This window comes from Crocodylus siamensis, chromosome 1 (genome assembly GCF_052110815.1).
Source record: "Crocodylus siamensis isolate JL-2025a chromosome 1, ASM5211081v1, whole genome shotgun sequence".
In the NCBI taxonomy this organism is placed as follows: Eukaryota; Metazoa; Chordata; order Crocodylia; family Crocodylidae; genus Crocodylus; species Crocodylus siamensis.
Genome location: NC_143395.1, coordinates 154,408,139 through 154,428,644, shown reverse-complemented (window position 1 = coordinate 154,428,644; position 20,506 = coordinate 154,408,139). Strand labels below are relative to the sequence as shown.

The 20,506-nt window shown below is 49.6% G+C and overlaps 1 protein-coding gene across 5 annotated transcripts in view; it reads right to left on the bottom strand.

The window, feature by feature from the left end:
• Window positions 1-1,313: 1,313 nt before the first annotated feature.
• TMEM151B (transmembrane protein 151B) overlaps window positions 1,314-20,506 on the bottom strand; it is a 29,745-nt gene continuing 10,552 nt past the window's right edge. The window contains exons 2-3 of one of the 5 annotated variants that reach the window (XR_016442197.1): window positions 10,513-19,514; window positions 1,314-8,958 (exon numbers count right to left, since the gene is read on the bottom strand). Coding sequence is in view for 2 of the 5 variants with exons in the window: in XM_090046367.1 (XP_089902493.1) it covers window positions 18,078-19,514 (1,437 nt within the window). In the remaining 3 variants the exon portion in view is untranslated. Of the gene's footprint in view, window positions 19,515-20,506 lie in introns of all 5 variants that reach the window. The other 4 variants (XR_016442198.1, XR_016442196.1, XM_090046367.1 and 1 more) reach the window with 4 other exon arrangements.

The window sequence follows — 20,506 nt, the reverse complement described above, 5'->3', positions numbered from 1 at the left end:
AAGATGAGTCCCAGTAATGTGTTCAAGCCAGGATCATTAAGGGGAATGAATCCAAGTGACAGGCTCCTTCCTCAGCTGTGAAGTGTTTTTGAATACTACCTATATCAGAAGTTCTGTTTCAGACCTTACCTGCAGGGCATGCTGCTTCATTAGGCTTTTCCCTGAAAGGTGTTCTAAGGCAATGTTTCTCAACCCGGGGGTCACAACCCAAAAGGGAGTTGCAAGAATATATGAAAGGGTCACAAACATAAAAAATGGATGAACAAACTTTAAAAATGGATTCTCCTTTCAAGGATAACAATGCGGGAAACCATGCCTTTTCCCTTGCAAGCTGGCAGAGCTCCAGCCTGCAAGGGGCTGCTTGCAGCTCCCCATACCCCCCCCCCACACCTACCTCCTGCCCCACACACTGGTGAATTGAGGCCTGGAGCCAGGGGGGCAGTGGGTCAGGACTGGCCATTGATGTTTACAAATGAGTCCTGGTAGAAAAAAGGTTGAAAATCACTGGTCTAGGGTGTGCAGTGGTTTGGATGGGGAGAGAGGGGGCTTGAATTGTTTGTAGCTGATCAAGAGCTTTCCTATTTTTATAAAAATTGTCTACAGTCCAAGGTAAAAGTGTGGCGAATCTAAAGCATTATGTCCAATAGCATCTCTGACAGTATTCACCAATGGAGAGGGAACATCTTGTGCTATGCTGCCTTAGATTTTCACTGGCATTGCTGTGGGAATAGGTGAGGTTCATTTTACAACACTCACTGTAGTATGGCTGTTCTCCTGGAACCCCTTTTCAAGAATTTGTTTGGCACTGATCTGCAGGCCAGAGGGATTTGAACATCCAAGCTATACTCCATCCAGCACTCTCAGCCTTACAGACTTCTCTCAGCACTGAAGAGAAAGCGCCAGGCAGTCTTGCCAAACACAGAACTGCTTCCCTTGACTTATGAGAGTGAGATCCTTCCTATCAAAGCAAGAAAGGAGCAAGATCCCTGTGAACACAAGGCATCTGTGTAAGAGGCAAAGAGCAATATTGCCTCACTCAGCTCCTCTGGGCTGGAGGGAAAATGTTTGTTGGGCCCAGTCCCCTAGATACCTGAGAAGAGTAATAGGAAAGGGGTCACACATGGGACTCCCTAGCTCCCTTGATTCCTCCTGCAGGAGGTCTGAACCACAGCAGGCCTGCCATGGTAATGCCCTTTTGCCTTGTGAATGGTTCAGGGTCAACCAATGTTCACTCCCTGACCTTTAATGCTGGAGTGGCCCGACAGTGCCCACAGGCTCTGACACGCAAACACATGCAACTGAGAGACAAGTCAGTGAATCATCTGAAACTTTTATTACACCGATTTGGTTTACAATCTTTGTACTTTGATATTCCCAACAAAAAAGGCAACATTGTGATATACTGTTTGTACATATATAGAGAGAGACAGACAGAGCTAGATCATATTGACAGAGTTAAAAGTAAAAACTGTTCCCAGTGCTCACAAAAGAGTTTGTTAGATATATCCCCCGCCGGTGCCTCGCTCTGGGTGACAGATACAAACATCCATGGCTCTGCTGCCTGCAGCCCCCTGGCCAGTGGGGCCTTAGCTGCTTGATGTTATGGCCTTATAGATCAGAAAGGATAGTGTGAGGTTATCACTGGTGGCAGCAGCCAGGCTTTGAGGTGTCAGATGCACCACTCTGCAGTCCTTGCAAATCAATGCATTCACTCCCTCCCAAGTGGTGCATGGATGTTCCTGGTAGCTTGCACTGCAGGGCATACTAGGGCATCAGCTATGCAAAGTTGCTCCCCCTCCCCAAACATCTCCAGAACATGTTACTCATCCTCTGCCACCTAGTACTTTATGTTGAGGTGATATTCTTTTCTTACATATACAAAACTTTTCCTTAAATGACACACCTGGATTCAATGAGATTTCCATTTAATAATGTAAGGAAAAAAAACAAGGTCCAGATTCAGCCAAGTGGGGCAAGTGCAGCTCCCAGAAAGCCCAGATGGACCTGTCTGCAGCAGGCCTGCATGTGTGCTGGAAATGGATGTGCCTAGAGCATTAGAGTAGCACTCTGCCTGGAGAGCAGGGCTACGCACTGAAAATAAGTTAAACATGGGAAATGGATGAGTCCCCAAACGTGCTGCAAATTAACACTCTGGCAGTTGCACAACGTATAATAGGTTTGTTTGGCAGTCTCTGCTTTGGATTGAGCTGGGAAGATACAGGGGAAAGCAGGGCCATGGATATATTTTACAATAAAGAGTGTATTGACTCACCTTCTCAAACACTCACAACTTTTCTACCTGTGGCCCACCAGAGATTGGCAGGAAACTAACAGCTTGTGAATACCACACACACATGTACAGGTGCCACGGCCAGCTTGAAGATGTGTCAAGACAGCCATTTTGAAATCTCCTTGACTTCCATTCCTCAAGCTTATAAAAAAGTGAGAGAAGCTGATTTGTGAGGGGAAGTAATATCCTTTCTTCAATAGCATAACCGAGGGGGGGTTGCTGGGGGCATCAGCCATGGGCACTTCTTTTGGCAGAGGGCACAAAAATAACTACTGCCACAGCTTGCAACTGGCCATGTCATCTGCAGCGCAGCAGATGGTGCTGCCCCAGGTGTTGCCCAGGGCACGAAGCTGCCATGGCACACCTACCTCTACCTTTTACTGGATTGCTCTGTATAGTTGGGAGAGAGAGCAAACAAGCTTTTGAGCATCAAGCACCCCTCATCAGATCCGGGAAAGAAGCATACACAATCCAGGCTGTGGCTACTTGCAGAATACTTGAAGGCCCAAACTTGTCTGCTTTCTCTCCCAACTGTACAGGTTTGGTCCAATGAAAGATATTACCTCATCTCCCAAATCCTGCCTCTGCCATATCTGTGGATCATTACAGCAACAACAATAGCGCTATTTATAATGGTGTCCTCCAGCCAGGGGGGGCAGAAAGAAAACTGAGCAGCATAAGTGGCCAGGCACAGACCATAAACAAGGAACCATCAAAGTGGATATTCTGACAGTGCACACACATCCAACCATATGAAAAAATGAGCGAGTGAATAAAAATGAATGTCAGCTCCTGGACAACTGACAAGAGAACAAAGGGCAAATTCAGCAAACGAACAGTTCCTATGGTCAACAATCCATTCAGCTCTACAAGCCTTCCTGGGTAGCACTGGACACCGAAAGCATAGGTAGGACAGACCCTCAGCTTCTACCTTGAGGAGGAGTATCTGCTCCAGCTGTCTGTGCCCAGAGGCTCCCAGGTGCTCTATATGCAACATCCAGTAGTGTGGAGGACCAAAGGCTGGGAAACCATCAAAACCTGACTGTGTGTGTAGTTTGGGATGGCTTCAAAAGCTCATCCTCAAGCTTGGAGCTCTTGGGAGTAACATGAGAGCTTTAGCTTTGAATGTGCGCTTAAGATCCTCCATCCAAGCTGCATGGAGGATAAGAGCTGGTTCCTTAAAGCACCAGATGGTGAGCTGCACTTCTGCTTTTCTGAGCTGAATGCATATGATCGTAGGGCCATTCGTTTCATGGTGGCTGCCTGCCCACGTCTCTCAGCTTCTGCTATAAGTGATAGTTGAATACATTCTTGAGGTGTTGTGCCAGCAGTGTAATATACATGTAATGGACTGGGCAATGTCCAGCCTTAACTGGGTAGTGGGGGCACTGGGTTGGCTTGGAGGAGGAGGGGCATGCACACAGTTCATTACTTTATTCAGCCCCTCCCTCTAGCCTGTGCTGGCATTGCCCATGCCCCACACTGAGCAACTTTTGCTTGATGCCAGGGGAGGTGGAGAAATATTGCTGCCTGGTTTGCCAGGTGGAGAAGTGTTACTGCCAGCAACCTCAGCCAGCCAGAGAGGTACTGGAAAATGGCAACTAAGAGGCAGGCAAGGAAGACAAGTATTCCATGGGGTTTGTATGTTTGCCCCAAGACAGTAGGGCATTGCCGGACACTGCCATAGCATCTGAAAGGGCCCAAGGGACAGGACCGAGGCTCATGCATCCTACCTCAGAATGGGCTGAAATCTGGATTTCAAGCTTTCTTTTTCATGAGTGGGTGGATTAATTTAATGCTCTGAAAAGCAGGGACAAGCAGTACCAGGCTGAACCGTGCATAACACAAGTAAGATTCCTGCTGCTAAGCCCTGATGATCCACCTCAACCCTGATGGACAGCTAACCCCACTTTACATCCTAGACTTGTGTTCTCCACAGTCCTGCTAACTGCCCTTAATCCTGGCCTGGCATTTTACCAGGAGCCTCACCACCCTTGAGGGCTAGTGCTCTTGCTCCTATAGCTGCCTCCCTGCCCCCACCCCAAAGGTATCCCAGTCCTGGCTCACAGAGCGTTGTCACTACAGCTCAGCCTTTCTCCAGAACCCTTCCCCCTGTTCCAGCCTTCACCTTCTCCTGTAAATTATCTGTTGGTGGAGAGTGCAAATGAAGCTTTCTAGCCTTGTTTCCCTGTTGCTTAGCTGGGGCAGGCTGTGAAGGGTGGTGTGAAGCAGTGCAGAGACAGTGCTCATAAAGGCTTAAGCGAGGCAGAGGGAACAATGAAGCTAGAGAAATGAAGTACTTTATCCATGCTAGCCCAAGCCAGGGAAGCAAGTACCGCCAGAGCCCTACCACTGCCCTGCCAACACCACCCCCCTGACCTTGATGGATAAACCTCCCTGGAGGCACAAGGCAATTTAGTCGTTAGTACCAATTATACTTCTGAGCCTCTGGCTGCATTATCCATTGTGGTTTGGCAAGATGGACATCTGTTCAGTAGAGACTGAGCTCAGAGCACAGGGCTGGGAAGCAATGTTATTGCTCTGATAGTGTGTTAAGGAGCCCAGGCCACATGCAGACACTAAGCATCTCTCACATGCCTAATATCTCCTGGGTGAACAGTGCTCCATTCACAATGTCCAGTCCTTTCCACACCCTTTTGCTTGACTCACATGTTTTGTTCGTCCCCTTTCACCTCTTGCCCGAAACAATCCCCTACCCTGACACACCAGCCTTCCCTCCACATCTGCCAGGAGAAGCCATCATTTAAAAAAAGTCCACAAGTGCCAAGGAGCAGGATGCTAGCCCCTGGCCCACTCCCACGTTTCTGATCTCTCGCAGGGATATCTAGGACTTTGACAGTCAGCTTCCATCTCTCTTCAACTGGAAGCCCCTCAGGGCTGGGAGTGCCCCATGACACTGGATACCAGAGGCAACCAGAACCATGTCCTGAAACCAGAGGCAATGCCCCCATTGACCTTAGCAGGAACAGCACTAGGAGCCTGTGTTTATAAAGTGCCCTAGAAGCAAATGTCTCTGTGCAAAACATTTTCTATAGTGGTAATGCCTTTGGTCTCTTTAACAGGACTGGGCTCCAGGGGCAGCCATGACACCCCCTGGTGGCTGCACAACTCCAGCCTTTACTTTGGCTCCCTGGGTCCCCTTCCTTTTCCCCCCTCACCTGCTACCCTTAATATAATGGTTGACTGGTGAAAAAGGAGGCCGCCGTAGGATCCCAGAGTGAGCCCTTGTTTGCACTAATCAACTTAAGGGCTAATGTTGTGGCCTCCACCCTCCCCTACAGCCATCCCTTTGCCTCACAGGTGGTACCAGTTGCTTATTTGTGGCCCTAGTCTAATATCTGGTCTCTTCAGGACTTAATATTCTTGTTCAGTCTGTGCCCCTCTCAAGCAACAGACTCACTAATCCTCTCCCTGCCCTTCACAGTTCCCAGCCCTTCTGGGCTTTGGGCCCCTGGCCCTAGTCTATGCCCTTCTTTGGGCATGCCTCCCTAGCTCTGTTTCCTCTTTTTTCTCTCTCTTGCTGCAGTCAAGCCCCTGCCCTTTGGAAAGACTCAGGGTATCCACAAGTCCCTCAGTTACCACTGGGACCTCCAAACATCCCCTTCAGTCCCCTCCCAGACCACTGGTTTAACTGCACCAAAACCCTAAGCGCTGTGATTGTAACCATAACCCCTTGGCTGCATAACAAAAATCATTTCCACCCTGAGTCTCAGCTCCCTGCCAGACCTCAGTGCCTTACTTTCCAGTTCCCATTTGCATGAGAACCTCAGCTTGTGTTATAGCTACAGAGCTCTTCCCACTACAGCTTCCAGGGCCAGATCACCTGGCTTGGCACAGGCCCAGGCTTATATGCCACTCAAGTCCTGCCCACTCCTGGTCAAGTGACTTGCTAGTCCTGGCACAGCTGCTTCTCTCTTTCTACTGGACAGCTTGTTGCTGCTGCCCCAGTACCTACCATAGCTGTGCCTCTGTTGCTTTCCTATAGTACTACTGCTGTGCAACCAGTACAGCAATAGTTCCTCTCAGCTTCTGGCCTCTGGCTGCTTATTCCTTTGCAGCTAGCCCTGGTTAGGCTGCCTGCTACTGGTTTTTTTTTTTCCTTCTTAAAGTAACAGGAGCCCCAGGCTCCCTGTTATAGTCCTAAATTAAAGCAGCTGGACTGGTTCTCCTCTGCATTATTTATCACGGCCTTCTGTTCAGGGAGAGCAGTTTTCCTCCAGGTTCTGAGTCCTGGAGGTCTGGAAAACCCAAATGGCAGGCCTTTTCAGCTTCAGGTTAATATGGTGCCTTTTCTCTTTTACTTTTTTGTGGCTCTGAAGCATCTGCCTATCACTTGTTCAAGCCCAGGGTGGGAAAGTAGTAGACAGTGGGAAACTTTCCTGCAGGAGAAGCAGCATAAACAGCAGGACATAAGGGATTATGGATGTGCTATTGTGACTAAAGAACCAAGGCTTTCCAACACGGCTCAAAGGGGTCTTGATGTGTTCTAAAGCCTTTCTCATGATATGGCTATTGCCTCTGTCCCTGTCTCACTGCCCATCCCTGCACATAACCACTGACCACAGCAAACAAGATATGCCACAACTACCTTTGCACAAAGCAGAGGCATAACAATATAGATGAGTGCCTCTATGCTGGATCTCCCCTTGGTGCTGGACAGTCACTGATACAGAGACAATGGCAGTCCAATTCTACCTTCCTTTCCTATTCTTTTTATTCTCTGCCACTAAGTCCTCACTATTTAGTAGAGCTGGTAGAAATTTTCCAAATGTGAAGGGTTTTGAATACATTAAAGTTTTAACAAATAAAAAGGTCCCAGCCCATGCTAAATTCATACTGCCCAGCTGCCCTCAAGTCAATTGCACTGTTCCTCCAAAGCTGTCTCCTAAACCAGAATCAGCGTAGCTATGCTTCACTTGGGAAGTGAGTACTGCCAATGGACAGGCTGTTTAGCCTGTCCCTAGCTAGCCCATCTATGGCCAGCCATAACAGACTGAATGCACTGATGTTGACTAAACATGAAAGCTAAACAGTCCTGGGCCTTGCTAGTACTTGGATGGGAGACCCCTGGGGAATCCTGGGTCTTGCAGACAACCTACTGCCTATGGCTCCACTGCTTGTGATTTAGGAGGCAACCTGCTTGAGCCAGCACACTGCTCTTGGGGGGGTGACATGGCTGGGCATGGCAAATTAACCATGTGGACATAGCCAAGAGCACCCAAAACATTAAACTAAACAGCATGGGTCTTTCTGATTAGCTATATTTTGAAGAAATCATTTTTAAAAATCTTGTGGGACTGATTGTTTTGTTTTCAAGCAGCTCTACAATAGCATAAGTGCAATTTCACTGAACCCATTAGATAATTTCCCTCCCGCCACCCACCACCTCTCTCAAGGCCAGATTGTTCCCTAGAGGAAAACGCAGACCAAAAAAAGCCTCTCGCTGACTTGAACAGGAGGAATACATCTGTTATCACCTGATCTCGTGCATCTGCTCCTGTTTCTGGAGACTTGTCTGTGCTCTTAAGCCTGTGTTTTGAATCCTTTTCCCCCTGATTGATTCGTGGGCTGCCATCCAAAGTCGGAACTCATTAAATGTCAGCTGACAGTGCAGCTAATGGACACTAGGATCATGTGACTGATACAAATACTAAATCATCTTGACACATTCTAGCTACACTGTTTCTTTCACTAAGAGAAGACCTAAGATTGCAAAGCAGCTTGCACTGATGAAGTGTGAGAGATCCCCGGGTGTGTCTGTGGATGAGCAATACTTTGTTCTACAAAGTTAACTAAAGTATAATCACAGTGGGTGATCCACAATATTCCCAATTTCCAGGGACTGGTGATATTCCAAGAAGGGCACCTGTGTTCTCAGAAGTTTGGCTTTGCCCATGGAAAGTCTTAAGTCTACAAAACAGAAAAGGAGTTGGGGGTACAGAGAGGGGGTGGAAGTCTTTCCTCAAGGCCTTGAGGGGAAAGAAGAAAAAACAACATTGGTTTCTGACAGCAGTGGTGCTTGTTACCAATGCCAGAAGCACACACTGTGCATTAGAATGGACTGATGCCTCAGCAGTTTCTGAAAGTCTTGCATAGGTGGTGATGTACCTGTCAGTAGAGGCTGGCTATGGATTGCAGGAAGATGATCCCACTGGATCCCACAGAGACATTGCCCCCAAGTAAGATGACTAACATGCAGAGAAGGAGAAAGAGAAGTCCATGAGGCTGTGTTTCCATCCAGGTTCAGATTAGACCTTGAAACTTCTTTCCACTGGTAGGTGAAAAGGCTGTGGAGAAGATGGTCCTTGGGAGAAGGGTCCTGACCCTAGGTGGTCGAGGTCAATTTGTTTGGTGAGTTCTGATGGAGCTGACAGAACAAATCCCTGCAAAGTGTTACTCTTGGTTCCTTGACACAGGGAGCAGAGCAAAACAGGTTGGCCATTGGGGTAGCTGGCTCACACAGGCCCACTGCTTGAAGACCAAGTAGATCTATGAAGCTGGATCCAAGCAAAGTCCCAACATTAATTCCACATATAAAATTAATACTGCAATGAGATGATTAGTATGGGCTCCTGAGGACAAGTGAATCTGTGGAGATGCTGGTTCTTCTTCACCCTAGCGTAGCTCCACCATCTTCAGTAGTTACTCTAGGAATGAATGCAGCCCATTGGTTTTTACCTCAGATGGGACTACACCCTTCCCTTCTTTCCAAAATGGCTGTTATTTCCACTGAGGTCACCAGTACCCACATGGGGAAAGAGGAAACAAAACCAGCCCTGTGTCCCAAACCATATGCTGTATTTTCTCAGATACAACACACACCTTTTTTCCCCAAAAAAGCTCAGCTGCTGGGAAATATGTTATAAGCAAGGAAATACGGCAATAGCAGTTTCTGCCTGTGCCGGGGAATGCAAAAGTAAGGTTGCAATGCAACTTCTGGGGCTGTCTAGCTGTCAATTGTGGATACTTTCTCTCCAACCCCTACCCAACTTGCTGCTACAGGTTCCTGCTGCAGAAGCTGCTACTCAGTTACTTTACTGCTACTTACCAGTATTTTCAAGGAAAGATCTTTTTTCCTGATGCTGCTGTTCAAAAACAAGGTATGTATCTCATTTGGGAATGTCTTGTATGCTAAAAAGTACAGCATGTTGCCCAGTAGACCCCACTCATCTTGGCTAAGCTAAGTCTAGGCCAGCATGCACCTTTGGGGTCCAATATTACAAAACAGTCCTGATTTTTAAAATCACATGCCACAATGGGATAGTGTGGATCCAGAAAGCCAGATATTTCATTTGTTGTCCAATGAAGACCTATTTAAAATACATTTTAAAAAGTCTCAAGGTACCAATCATGTATTGAGACATACAACAGCATGTGGTTTGGTCACATAAATTCTGGCTGGTGTAATATTTCACACAGATATCCGACATCCCGCTGTGTATGCTGCAGCACAGAATTAGCAGTAGGACCTAGTTTTAAACTGGATGGTTGTACAGTATAAACTGTGTAATAACTAAACAGCAGTTACCAGAGATATGATTGGAATAGCTTGAGTAAAACAAAAAAAGCTGAAGGTATTATACTATAACCGGGAGCATCTTTAAATAGGAGGGACTATATTTTACCATGACTGCCCCTGAAACCCAGCTATGACTTAGTTTATTAAACCTTTTGCCTTTTTCAGAAATAATAACACCTCCCACCCACACACAATCAAATTCCCACAGGCAACCCCAATAGGGTCAACTCCTGAATAGAATGTAGAAACCAAAATAAAAATCCTGCTCGCATGTAGAGTGCCTATCACCTTATCCTTTTTTTCCAAGGGGTGTTGTAGCTGTGTGTTTGCAACAGTGTTTTTCCTTCCAGATTCCCCAGGCAATAGAGCAAATCCCCCTGTGCCCCTGATGCTGTTGCAGCTTAATTAGAACCATGGGAAAAGATGAGACACTTGTTGGGAAACACAGGACAGGAAAGAACTGTTTCTCTGAACTGGGAATTTTAGGAGAGAAGGGATTTTTTAACAAACCAAGCCAATAGCAGCCTTTTGATTGTCCCTAGTGAACATTTCTCTGATCCATCATTTTTGAATGACTGGGGGTGGCAACACAAAACTATTTTCTCCCCCTGGCTTACCTGCACCTCCCACACATATGAACCATGGAAGAACTTTCTGAAATATTATCTACTTTCCCCCTCACCTGTGTGACTTGTGGGACTGTGCATTTCACTGAGCTTAGGCAGTAATGCTAGGCTGGCCACTTTCACTTCCCTGTTCTTGTACCAGCAAAATGTTTGGGCATCCAGTCCTGATGGGGAGACTTCCAATATGCTGAAAGTGAAGAAATGGATGGCACGCATTGATTTAGGTGAGAGGTGGTTAAACCGTCTGCCTTCCCATTCCCCCATCACTTTTAATTAGCAAAACAAAAACTTGGAGCCTACCTTACTTGATGGGCTCTTCTAAACAGCATGGACTTTGCTGGCAGCAAAAGGAAACATCAGATAGATCGCTCTAGCTTTCTCATAGTGTGAAAGAGTCCTCTCCTACGGACATATTATCCACTCAATGTTCTGGGAGGAGACAGGGCCTGGCTCCTGTCCCATTTCACTCATAACGTCAGGTTATGTGGGGAAAGCCTGCTGTCAAGTATCTCACTGAAAACAAACCCCAGGCCTTGGGAGACAGTGATGAGTGGAACAGGGAAGGAAAAAAATCCAGCAAGGTTGTACTGGTTCACAGCTCACCCGTCCATCCCCCTGGTCCCAGCAGGTACCTGTCCACACCACTGGGGAATGCTCTGCTGTGTATGGATGGGGAGAGTCTCCAGATTTTTCTGCTCTCCCTGCCCTTCCAAAGGGGACAGCAAAATCACCTGTGAGATACCTTCTGGGCTGTGCAGAGAGAAGATCAGTCCCAAGAAAAGCCTTAGCCTGTTTGGCCCAGGGGTCATGGCTTCTTGTTTTGATCCTTCCCCCAGGTTTTGTCTCCTCAGGGAAGAATGGTAAGAAGCAAGGAAGAAACAAAAGCTGCAGAGTCCCTGGGGTCAGGGCTTTGTAGAACAACATCCCAGAAAGACTCAGGAACTCTGGGGCCGGAGGGGAGAGGTCTGAAGAGACAGGACACATCTGCCCTTACCAGTAGGGTCATTGGGGAGGAGGCAACTACTCTAGCTGGGCAATGGAAGAGAAGTAACAGGATTAAGATACAGCAGGGACAATTCTGGTGAGATTGTGAGGAGCATACTAACTAGCATGAGAGGAGCAGATGGGGCAACTGAATGAGCTGTCAGAGGAATCACCAGCACTAGCACAGGCAAGATTGAGATCAGATACCAGCCTGCAAAAAAGAGTGGGGGCTGGGCCAGTTAAGATAATGGTACCAAGCCTGGGGGGCTTTAAGGTATTGAGGTCCTACCCCATCAAGGACAGAGGAAATACTAGTGTGATGGCTACAGAAGGTAGAGCATGAGATGCTTTGGGCTGAATTCTAATACTGTGGAGAAAGAAAGCATCTCCACTTTGTTGCCTTGGCAAGCTCCCCTCACCTCCCACCTAATAGAAATCCCGCAGCCACTAGCCTCTCCCTCCTTCACAGACACAAACCCCAGCCCTGGCCATGGCCTCTGCTCCCACATCATTCCACCCCTCTCTAGGGCAGGATATGGGGATAGCTAGAAGATAATATACTGGACTCCAAGTTCAGGCCTCTGTTGAGCATTTGTCTGGCCTGGTTTAGACAGTGGTAAACCTTCCCTGAGCCACAGCCTGAACCAGATAATCCCCCTGATGTCCCTTCCAGCCATGTTTTTCTATGATGATGGGAATGGATGCTGTTGCCTGAGCCATCCCTGGAGGGGGCAAGCTAGCTTGTTGAAAGAAGGGGACCCAACCCCAATAAGTCCTGCATGCTGGATGGTTCCCCTGAATATACCTCCCTGCATTAGCCAGCATTGAGTGGCCCCAGGAGGATCTCAGCCAGAGCAAAGGGATACCCAAGGCCAGGAGACAAGGCGTGATAACCCTGAGTGCTGTTCGTGGAGAGCTACTTTGTGCCCCTAGGACACAACTTGGGTAAGAGTCAGTATGTTGGGGAAGCCGCTGGATCTTGCAGGGATTAATCAGCTGCTGCATTTGTCCAATCTCAGTAGTTCCTTGCCTCATCCCCGTAGGAGGAGGCTTGTCCATGCCATGGTAAGAATCGCACTTATCTGGCTGGGAAGGGGTATGTTAATTCAACTGGACAGCTGAGCCTATTAAGGGGATAACCGCAGGAGAGCAGCGTGCTGGCATACGCAGGCAGCTGGGGCTCCAGAATCAAGCTGGGTAGGAGCTATTTTCCTGCACATATGCACAAAAGCTGAGCCTGTCTGTGGCATCAGCCTGAGATGCCAAGAGCTCTTCCCTTCTGGGGCTGCACAAGCCACCCCCATGCTGATAGGGCCTGCCCCCCACCCCTCAACTGCATGCTGCAAACACATTGGAGTGAAGGGCAACTCTTGGCCAACCCCAGGAGCCATCAAGGAAAGGAGATATAGGGCTGCTAAGTGGCCAGTGGCAGAGGCAGGGAGGCCTGTGCAAAAGTTCAGTTTGGGGCTCCACAAGGGCTGTCACGCATGCAGCCTCTGAGTGGCTTGGGGCTCTGTTCAGTTGCAGGCTGCTCTAATGGCTATGCCCACCCAGCTCCTGAAGTGGGATGGGAAGGGAGGCTCTTCTGCCCACTCCAACCCAACTGCTATGGGGGAGCTGGGGCTGGCCTACAAGGCAGCAAGCTGCTCCTGTGGCCAAACCAGGGGTGCCCAGTAGCCTCTGTGTATATGCTACAACAGGGGAGATCTGGGGTTGGTAACTGAACCTAGTTCTTTACTGCTGAATCTGGCAGAGGCATGTGTTCTGCGCAGCGGCCCTGCAAGCCGTAGTGGGGTAAGAGGCTTGAGTGCATGTCAAGCTGTTAGCAGCAGATAATGCTGGGGACAGAAACAAGGCTGCTTGTCGCTGCACTGGTGGGCTGGGGGGGGGGTCACAGGGAGAAGGTGAGTTTGAAAGTTGAGAGCAGAGTGTGTGGGGGGATGGCTAGCTGAGTGCCAGGTGTGAGGAATGGGCCCCATTTCTCAACCTGCAGATGCCCTTCTGCTCCAGCCAGAGAGCAGCATCGATAGGAAACCTGGCCTTTCCCTGGAAGGAGATTCTCCATGCTGAGACCTTGAGGAAGGCAGAGCCTGAACCCAGGGAATCACCTTTATGAGACTGGGCCTGGTCAAAGCTAATGGGCAAGGGGCTGGGAAGCAGTGATAAAGGAGGTGAGCATGAAAACCCTTCTAACCTGCCCCAGTTCTATGGTTCCCCCTGCCTGAGAGAAACTGAGAGACCTTCCACACCCCATGATGCATTCACCTAGACAAGACATCTCTCTCACTGGAGACCGAAAGATCTCAAGTGATCCCTCACTTAAGACAGGAGTACGTGCTTTAAAATGGAGTGTCTTGAGAAGGACATGAGGGCCTGATGCCTTCCACTCAGCACTGTCCTTACTTCATTTGAACTCCATGGGCTTCAGGGTAGTTACTTCCGACTTTCCATGACATGAGGACCCTTTTCACCATCCCCAACTAACCTCCTGAGGAGCCATTCCCTTGACATTAACAGGAGCTACACTAGACCCTGAACGCGCACAGCAAACTAAATCCAACAGGCATAAGGACGACAACTCCACTGAGTGGTGTAACTAGGATGTAGTAACTGGGGCAACCACTTCGGGTGCCAACTTGTGTGAGGGAGCACAGAAATAGTTCCTGCCAGCAACCGCATGTTCACGACTGCATTGGCAACCAGAAGCCACCTCTGTCCCTGTAGTGAGGACACCCAGCCACATTGCTATACTGCTGCCTCCACTGGCATCAATGGCACAGCATCCCATTCCACCAAGGCAGGGTTAAATAGCCTGCAGACAACGCAGCATAAACAGTAAAAGAGGGTGTCCAGGAAATGGTAATCTGCACCTATCAGATGTGTTGGGGGCACTGGAATGAAAGCCCAAGATGTAGGCCTGCCCATACTAGGGGGTAGGGCAGTTAACAAGGCAAAATCATAACACAATTGAGGATGAGCCTTTCAAAAATGTTTCGGTTCAAAAATTCGGTTTGCTTTGAATCTACTGCCTGAGAACCAGAAACAAAACTGACACCAAGTGAAACCAAACAAGCTAATTTCAAGGAGTGAAGAGCAGAGATGAGCACAAACCTCCTGGGCAGAGGAGAGAAGTCAATAAGGTGGTCCAGCTAGTAACAAAGGGACAGACATCTGCTTTATAAGCAAGAGGTCTCCTCGTTTAGTGAAAAAACGGATGATGTACTGACTTTTCTTAGAGAACAGTTCCCTAAAATAGATATTATCCAGAAGGGCTGGGGAGGCAGGACAAAGCTGCCTCTGATCTAGCAGAATGCAGAAGAGGGTTTCTAACTGAGTTAGTCTCTAAAGTGCCACCCCACCCTGCCTTTTGCCTAATTTTAGACTAACATGGGTAACTACCTCTCTCTGATCTACTAGGTGAAGCAACCTAACAGCATTCCCTGCAGATACAGACCCTCTGACTAATAAGTTAGCAAAGGAAAGTCTGGTTGGACTAACTGTGGTGTACTCTACTGTTCTACCTGTCCCCCTTCATCTTCACACCTGACCCACACCAGCAGGGATATACATCTGCTGCTGTGGCCAGCTAATGATGTTAATCCTTTAGCACAAGTGCTAAAGGTTTGTGCTGCTGCTTGGATTTTCAGCCTGCTGCCAGCTGGAGATGGTATTTACTACAGGTCACATCCTGTGTTGGGATAGGTGAGGGGAATGGAGACAAACTGGTGGGCAACAAGGGCTAGGGAGGATTAGGGCCTCCAAAAAGGGAGAAAACAGTTGATTGACTGGGAAAAGAGCATGTAGAAAACAGGAGAGGGACTACAGTGGGCTAAAGAGGCCTGGGAAGCTTCTGACTGAGAAGGAAATGCCAGGTAGATTTGCACGGAGGTACCCAAGCTGGCTTTAAGCAAGCTCCCTGTGGTACTGGAATCAGTCCAGGCCTGGCAGCACAGAGCTCCACGTGGGCTAATCCGTCCTCTCCACAGGGTAGGCATACCCACAACAAAGCCAGGACAGAGCCGGTGGAGCTTTATTTTGAAAGGTCTCTACAGAACATACCCTTCAGCCTTGACTACATCTCCTTTCACCCTCCTGAGTATTCACAAGGCTCACCTTGCACAGCCTTCATCACTCAAGGAGCTTCATAGGCTACCTCTGTGTGAGAAAGGGCTTCACCTCTATGCGAGGAAGGGAGTACAGGACAGGGAGTGGTGAGGGATGTGACATGCAGGTGAAGGAGGAAGCAGCGGTCACTTGCAGGTATCCAAACCCCGTCTTCTGATGCACTTGACAAGGGAAGGTGTGAACAAAGATGAAGGCAACAAGGGCAGCCACACATTGGGTCAGAACTTTCTTCATCATCTCCCCACATGAACCATTTGTTTTGATTCAGCTCAGCTTGAAAGAAAGATGTCCCACCTAGCCATCCCTATTCTGCATTGACAGCCCAATCCTGCACCATTGCTCATGAGGGGAGCAGCACTGATTTCACATGGTCACTCATGTCCATCAGGATTGGGTTCAGCACCAAGAGTTGGCAGAGTGGGCCTATGAACGGCCTTGTCCACAAACCCAGCCTACCAGGAGGTTATGCCCATGGGCACTAGCTGAGGGGGAGCAATTTAAAGAGAGTGACCCATTTAGAACCCAAACCCTGCTCTTGGACTGTACAGGCAGAGCCTGGTAAACCAGCAGGGCTCTGCCCACCCAGATCCAACTGCAAGATTGGGACCTTAAGGGCAAACTTACGCCACCGTTCCTCATATTGGACTCTGTTTCCATTTCCAGGTATGTTACCTCACTGATCTGGGGTATTTTAGGGTCTCTGTCAGGTAATTTCCTCCCTAATTTACCTATTTCAGCATAATGAGGTTGTTTTTTTTTCTTGTTATGCCTAGGTTTGTTAAGCATTTCAGGGCTTTTCAAAATTTCAGGTTATCATGAGAGCTTTCTGCCTCCTAAATCTGCTGGGACTTTATGGTCCAGCATTATGCAAGTGTACAAGCTGCGTGAGCTGCTAGGACCACGTGGGAGGCACATTCCACAGCATGTGAAGTGGCCCACTCCAGGCAGTGCAGCTGAAGAAAGGAAACAGCAGCTCTATTCACATGAAGGGGAAACAGGAAGGAAAATGTCCTTTTCATGACTGCTTCAAGAGTTTCTCTCAGTATGCTTACATTTGAACTTGGCACTTCTAGGGCTTTAGAGGCCGTCTGAAAGTAACTTCAAGGAACCCAAAGTAGAAACACTGATGCGCCAATATCAACCTTTCAGCAAGGGGTGTGGGACTCAAGAGGAGCAAGGAGGCTGGAATCTCTTTGCATTGTTACATGTTGGTAGCAGCCCTTTCCCTTCACCTACATGGACCCCAAGCTCTTCAGAAATTCTCAGGCATCTCCACACAACCATCTACCCCTTGTCCCCTCTGCCCTCAGAGCTCCAGTCCAAACCCAGCCCCCATCCTACCACAGCTTACTTCACTTCACATCAAAGCAAGAGGCACCAACCTGCTCATCTATTATTAACAGACGATCTGCAACTGAACCTATCAGCTTCCTCCCCCACCACCAACTCCTGGCTTGGCTGAATTAATTAGGACTGGACCTCATTCATTTTAAGGCTGAGAGGACCCCAGCTTCCCAACTCACCCCCTGGTACTTCCTAGTATCCTGGTTCCAGGAGCCCGGCACACAACGGTCTCCTTAGTTTGCCTTGCAGGGGGACTTTTCTCCAGCCAGCCCTACTGGCTTCATGCCGTGACTGCATTTGGCCATGTCTGGATGTTCCTTTCTATGTCCCCTGTTGTTTTCTGCTTGCTGCAAGCCCAAATGGAAAGTCCTGGAAGGCTTTCAGCTCTAGCTAGGGGATGCTGATTCTCAGAGCTTCAGGGCTGAGGCTTTCTAGCCTTGGGATCCTCTGGAGGTGATGCTGCTCCCAGCAGCTGAGAACAGTGTAACAGTCGGAGCATGGTCTAAAAAAATAAAGAAAGAAAGAAAGAAATGCTGGGGGGAGGGAAGGAAAGATCTGGACTTGAGGGTTTTGAGTATCTCCTCTACGCTGCCCATCAGCTCTATGGGCTTGACTGCCCCAGGATCTTTGGCACGCTAGGAGCTAAACACCAGTCCCAGAGGAAATGTTCCACTAGTCCCAGTCCCCTTGGCCTCTGCAAGAGGCAGAGACGGAGGTCAGAGATGCAGCAGGGTGGTGTGTGGTGTCATTCTCTGAGCCCTACTCAAGCCAACCTGGGTCTCCAGCACCTGCACTGGGAACCAGGACATGCTGCTCCCCAATTCTGTCCTGTCTTTCCGTTCCCCCTCTTCTGTTGTTGTTATTTTTATTTTTTTTTCCGCATGTGATAGCTGGTCTGTAGTTTTATGCCATGCCACAGGGGGTGCTCTTGCTTGCCCAGCTTACTGCCACCCCGTCTTCCACAACGTCATCGCTGCCAGAGGGCATGGGGGCTATGTGGAGCGCCTTCGCTCCAGGAACGAGAGACAGCGACCTCTCTGCCCCACATGCCAAGCATGGAGCAAGAGCCTTGTTTCCTTGGCTTGCCCCCTCCCTTCCTACGTCCTGCATCTGCCCACACGTGGGCCCCCAGTGGTGCTCAGCAAGGAGACCTGGCCGCCCTCCCCGCTCACAGCGAGGTCTCCACACAGGACCCGTTCCGATGGAGGTGGCGGTGGTCATGGTTGAGGCAGCCCTCATTGCGATGCACGATGAGGACGGGGAAATAGAGGGCATCCTGGTAAGGGGGAGGGTCCTCCTCCTCCACAGTGACCTGGCTGGAGAGGCGGGTCTGCTCTGTCGGGCAGCTCTGCTCATTCAGACTCCCGCTGCGGCTCTGCCAGAGGCAGCTGCGCCGTGAACCATAGAGGCGGCCCAGCGAGAAACGGCTGCTGCTGAAGGGGATCCTGGGGCTGCCATTGCAGATGCTCAGTGCGCTACGGGAGAAGATGGAAGAGCTGCTTATAGTCCTGTGGCACCGCTCACAGTTCTGCCGGTAGCCCCCATATCTGCAGGCTGAGTAACTGGTGCAGCTAGAGAGCCCCACCAAGTCCATCAGTACAGCTTCTGAGTAGCTAGGCACCAGCTGCTGGTTCGACCGGATGTGCCACTCCAGTTCGGTGCTGTCCACCGTATTGACACGGGGCATCCTGCGGCAGAAGGAGCGCTCCTCAGCTGGCGTCACTGCCACAAAGTCAAACCCAAACAGCTTTTCCACATGGTAATGGACATAGGAGGTGCGGTACTCATTCAGCACCCGCAAGGGCCAGGACAGGGTCAGGAGAGCAGCCACCCAGAAGACATAGTGGGACACATACCAAGGCAGGTTATCTGGGTCCGAAAAGGCCACCATATACTCCTTGAAGTCCACATTCTTGAGGTGCATCCCCTCCCTGGCCTCCATGTAGTCATCCAGCCCCTCATTCTCAGTGAAGAAGCGAGCTCGTTGCGTCAGGTAGGAGTTCTCAGACTCCACGTTGGCAAAGCTAAAACACTTGGTGAAGCGGAGCCGTGTGGCTGGGTAGCTCTCCAGGTCAATTAGGTCCTTAGAAATGTCCTTTACCCCACAGTTGGAGTAGTCAAACTCAGCCTCTGCCACATGCGTGTTGACTCTCTCATGGTACACTTGGGTGGTGGTGTAGGCATCCCCATTGCGGTAGCGGGTGACCTGCCTGGTCCTGCGAACATAGTGGTAGCTGATGGCTTTCCACCAGATGCACGGGGTGGCCTGCTGCATCCTCTGGACACGCTCGTGTACACTTTCCACATCCACCTTGTACTGGAGCTCGTTGCGGGTGTAGCAGTGCCAGCATTCCACCAGGTAGACCACGTACAGCATCACCAGGAAGGCCAGGGGGATGTAGACATAGCCATTGGAGCAGGGGCTGTCGTGGTACATCAAGGACTTGCCCTTGTAGGCGCTGTCAAAAGTCAGCCGGGTGACCTTGGTCACATGGCACCAGGTCATGGCTCCCATGCAGCCATACATGAGAAGGGACAGAAGCAGGCATTTCCAGTGGGATTCTCTGCAGAGGGACTTGCTGAGGGACTGCTTCACTGGCCGCTGCTGCTCCATGTGCCCAGAGAAACCAGGGAGAGGGGGAGAAAGAACAAGAGGAAAAGTGAATAGCCTGGAGCAAGAAGGGAAAAGCCAGTACACCACAGAGAGCCTTGACTAGCACCTGCAATCTACTGGCCAGAGACCAAATCAGAGACTGCTAACCAGGGCATCCTGATGAGGCTTGTGGTATGCAAACAGCTTTCTCTGTTATGCAAACAGAGCTGACATAAAGTGGTTCACAGTGAAAGGGGATCGGTCTTGCTGCTGCCTTGCATGGAAGGGTCTGGGGTCTACCAGTGCAACAGCCCTACCACACCAGGAAGTTCCTGCCAGCCCCATTCAGACTTTTCTTTGGGATGACTACTCTTCCTGGACACTGCATTTCCAGGACAACTTACTCTATGTTACACTGACTTCTCAGGCAGGCAGCAGATCCCACAGGGGAGCTTCTTGGGCTAAGCCCCTCAGTCAGCAAGTGAGAGGGGCAGGAGGCTTCAGCTTCATCCAGAAATGATGCTCCTCCATGTGCTTTGTGGGACCCACGCCCATTCCCACCCACCTCTTGAAGAACCCCCAGCTGTCATTATGGGAGGAGATCCCCACTCCCTGCTGTCCCACTGGAGGGAGGTCAGGTTTTCTTCCACATGGCCCTTCTTCCCCATCAAATACAGACAGGGCCTGCTGTCCTCATCTTTGCTAGCCAAGCCTGAGAATATGTCTAGAGTCTGCCAGCACAGTGGCACCACTAGAGCCCTCCCAGCGACTCTCACTAGAGAACCCTTTTGGCATACAGCTTAAAGCAGCTCCTCAAGCAGGGTCAGCCAGACCAGCACAAGGACTTTCCACTACTGCAGCTGCATCAACACTAGGCTTTGGCTGACACAGCGGTGCCAAGCGGGGGAGGGGGGAGGAGACAGGGTTGTGCATTGTGCATTTTTCTCTCTGACCCTAGTGAACACAGCTGTGCCAGCAAGTATTTAAAGTGCAGATGAAGCCTT